Source organism: Lactuca virosa, chromosome 7 (assembly GCF_052849685.1).
Source record: "Lactuca virosa cultivar CGN04683 chromosome 7, Lactuca_virosa_CGN04683_v6, whole genome shotgun sequence".
In the NCBI taxonomy this organism is placed as follows: domain Eukaryota; kingdom Viridiplantae; phylum Streptophyta; class Magnoliopsida; order Asterales; family Asteraceae; genus Lactuca; species Lactuca virosa.
Window position 1 is genome coordinate 47545255 of NC_136432.1, and position 3791 is coordinate 47549045.

General features: G+C 34.1%; 1 protein-coding gene across 1 annotated transcript; it reads left to right on the forward strand.

The window, feature by feature from the left end:
• The first annotated feature begins 204 nt into the window (after positions 1-204).
• LOC145125278 (F-box/LRR-repeat protein 25-like) lies at positions 205-1737 on the forward strand. Its single transcript, XM_079060760.1, has 2 exons — positions 205-1199; positions 1377-1737. The coding sequence occupies exons 1-2, from the start codon at positions 231-233 to the stop codon at positions 1434-1436; spliced, it is 1029 nt and encodes a 342-aa protein (XP_078916886.1). The 5' UTR covers positions 205-230; the 3' UTR covers positions 1437-1737.
• Positions 1738-3791: the final 2054 nt, after the last annotated feature.

The following is a 3791-nucleotide window of genomic DNA, read 5'->3' on the forward strand; positions in this document are numbered from 1 at the left end:
TTTTATTCGGTATGAAGTTATTTACCTCTTATAAAACAAACACCATCTTAGTTTTTAATGTAATACCTTATTTCAAATCCTTTGTTTTAGTAAAAACTAAAACGTAAATTCTCAAAGTTTAGGGGCCAAAAGGAAAACCTCATTTTACCATTTTACATTTAAGCCTGATTTGAGTTTTACTTGCTTTTCATGGGGGAAAGGTGACGAGAGCTCAGCTGCTGCTTACGGATATGGTGGGCAGACGAAAACAACCTAAAATTGCCTCAAAACGGAGAAAGTTTCAGAACAAAACCGGAGATGAATCGAAAGATGATCGAATCAGTGCGTTGCCAAGTTGCGTGCTACTTGAAATCCTGTCCCGTTTACCCTCCACAAAAGACGCAATCAGAACAGGTGCACTTTCCAACCGATGGAAACATCTTTGGACTTCGGTTCCCACTCTAATTTTCAAAGGTCGTGTTCGTAATGTCTCTGGATCCGATTTCGTTTCCTTCGTGGACAAAACCCTAATTCAATGTCGCCAATCGAAGCTCACGAAATTCGAAGTGGAGTCCCATGATATTCGACGATTTGCATCGCAAGTCAACAATTGGATTCGCTATGCTATAAGTTGTAATGTTGAAGTGCTTAAATTAGAGTTATGGAAACCGGCACATGAAGCTGGATTTCCGTTAGATCAATTATTTTTCACCGCTTCAAGTTTTACTGATCTGAGATTAGAAGGCTGCATGTTTAATCCAACTGGGGCTATTAGTTGGAAAAATCTTAGGAGTTTGAGTATTTCATATGGGAAGTTAGATGAAGATTTGATTGAAAACATTTTATCTGGTAGTCCTGTATTGGAAACTTTGGTGTTGGATTATTGTGAAGATTATAGGCGGCTCAACATTACTTCAAAGAGCTTGAAGAACTTGGTGTTCTCCGGATATATCGATTTTCTTGATCCACCTAATGATGGTAGCATCGAAATCAATGCTCCTCATATTTCATCACTAACAATCAAATGTTGTTTGTTTTTGTGGAAGCCATTGTTGGTAAACGTGTCGTCTTTAGTTGAAGCTAATCTATATTATACACTTTATGATCATTATGAAACAAGTACCCTTGACGAAGCAGAAGAAGAGATGCTTAAAGGATTGATGCTAAACCTTTGCCGTGTTAAGGAGCTTAAGTTTAATTTTGGGGATGAATGTTCAAAGGTAAAGTGACTATTGTTTTGAAATCATATTGATCATTAGCTGGAGTACTGTAGTACTCTATTTATTATCATTTGATAAAGTTTTTCCAATCATCCTGTTGTTGTCTTATAAATCACTCGATGCTCCCAATATTTTATCATTTTGTTGTCTACTCACTTGTACTTTTCTTGTTGCTAGACTTTTTCTCGTTTGAAAGATAAGGGTTTCACTGTTCCATCAAATGCAAAGTTTCATTGATTGGTCTGGAAGTGGATATAAGGAGGTGGTCTTGCTTGCATGATCATGGTCCTCAAGGTGAGGAGGTTAAACTCTTAATGATGCTTTGAATTCATATTTGGGCATTTTAGTTGTTACTCCAATGCATCTATTGTAGATTAGTAGCTTTCTTTTTGTTTGTAATCTTTATTCTTCCATGAGTTATGGCGTTTTCTTGAGCAAAATGGACAAATGTTTCATGGTATGAGAGGGAATGGTGAACATTTTGAATCACATGATTTTGCTAAAATTAGATCATAGCTGTTTTATATAGTTTTGCGGACAAGCAGTACGTTATGAAAAGGTATCTTATTTATTAAGTTTGTTGGTTGTAATGTATCTTTATTTGTATTGTGTGTATACAATCTTTTTACTTGATGAATTGCCATCTCTTTATTGTGTGTATATATATTGTGTTGTCCGTTTCATTTAACAGAGAGAAAACTGATTCTTTTATGATGTTTTGTTAAAATGATTATAATTGCGATTTTCTAATTGTATAGGTTTAAAATAACGGAGATGCAGATAAGTAGTTACTGAATAGGGAATTGACTATTGAAATTAATATAAGTTTACTTAACTGTCCCTAGCTTTCATAAACCGATAATTATGTGCTTTAACTGACAGTAATAACTATCAAAATGCAATCCATACATTTTCATATCAGAAGAAACTTCAAATCCACCTCAGCATTCTTATTTGATAAATGTGCATGTTTCCTCAATTTGCTGCTTAGAAACCATTTATGGAGCATGAATGTCTTTGTTTCTACCTCTTGGGTCTCTGTCTCTCTCTTCTTTCTTGATGTCATTGCAAGTTATAATTTTATTCGCCCCATTCCTAATTGATGCATACATGACTTTTGTTGACTTTTTCACTCATATGGTTGTGTTTGTTGGTTCTCTCTCATTTGGAAGCAAAAGGCCAGGTTTCGATTTTCCATCAAATATGAAAATTTCCTGTTGTTGCTTATGATTGGTCTGACATTGATTCAGTTGGAAGCGAAGATTTGTGATACTTTGAATTCGTGTTTTGGCATTTTAGTTATCATTGTGACATATTTTCATCTCTTTTACTGTTTGTTGTTTGTAAGGTTTAATTACTTGGTTCCATTAGGTCTCTGTTGTGGGTTGCGGATCATTTCTTATTTTAAAATATTGAATATATTGACAGTTTCATATGATCTTTCTCTATTTAGCTAATGCATTATTAGTTGTTACTCTGATGCATTTATTGTAGTTTAGAAGCTTCGTTTTTGTTTGTAATTTTTATTCTTCCATGAGTTATGCCGTTTTCTTGAGCAAAATGGATAAATCTTTCTTAATATAAGAGGCAACGGTGAACATTTTGAATCGCACAGTTGTGCTGAAGAGCCATTCAAATGTTTGTTAACTAGTCTTTTCTGACAAGCGGTTATGCAAAATTATCTAACATGGAAAATTGGAAATACATACAGTGGACTTTGGATTTCATGCTTCTTGTTTTGGTAAGTGTGTTGTTGTGCCATGATATATTTGATACTTATCACAGATATTCTAAAATGTATGATTATTAAGTTTCTTTTTTGATGCTTATAATCTTGATTTGTTGTGTGATTATATAGATGGCAATGCAACAAACGTTTTTATGTGCAGAATTGCCATCTCAAGGTTCTATGTTGTGTTGGTTTTCTTATATCTTTTTTCTTGGTTATTATAAAGGTGCTGGTGTTGGTTGATGTATTTGTGTATTGTGTTCACTGAATTAAGAGTTACAGTAAGAAGTAATATAAGAAGTGATGTGGTGGGCATTGAGTAGAAGGAAGTCATTAAACCGTATATAATTGTCATTAAACAAATGTATAGATGAGTACTGACAAGCGTGAAAACATGATACAGTGAATGACGTAGTGACTAGTGTGAAGACACGGCGACAATGCATATAGTTTGGTCATTTCTTGAAGACTTTTTGACTGCATCATCAGAAGCGGAAGTTGTATCAACAAGAAATTGCAGGAGGGGGCAACCACCCAAGACTGATCTGAAGGAATAATAAGATAACTTTGTATACCAAAGGAACGAACATGTTAGGACTTCATTAGTGACTTATTAGAATTCAAGGACTTTGCCTATTCATTTATATTTGTATAGTTTTTTCTTTTATAATTCATTTTGGTTTTGTTCTATCTTAAACTTTTTTTTTTCTTGAACAGCAACAGAATTCATTCAAAAAATCCAAAACTCTAGCAAGAAGCTAGAGAGGGCACAAGACTACACAGAGTTTACAGAAGAGAGAGGGTTTTAACTCTATACGTCCAACTAACGTTACAATGATTGTTTTTAACAATATTTCACTGAA

Bases quoted from the DNA above. Each gene is read 5' to 3' on its own strand.
- LOC145125278 (XM_079060760.1), top strand. From the start codon at position 231: ATGGTGGGCAGACGAAAACAACCTAAAATTGCCTCAAAACGGAGAAAG. The intron at 1,200-1,376 runs GTAAAGTGACTA...TCTTGTTGCTAG, and splicing joins TTGGGGATGAATGTTCAAAG to ACTTTTTCTCGTTTGAAAGA.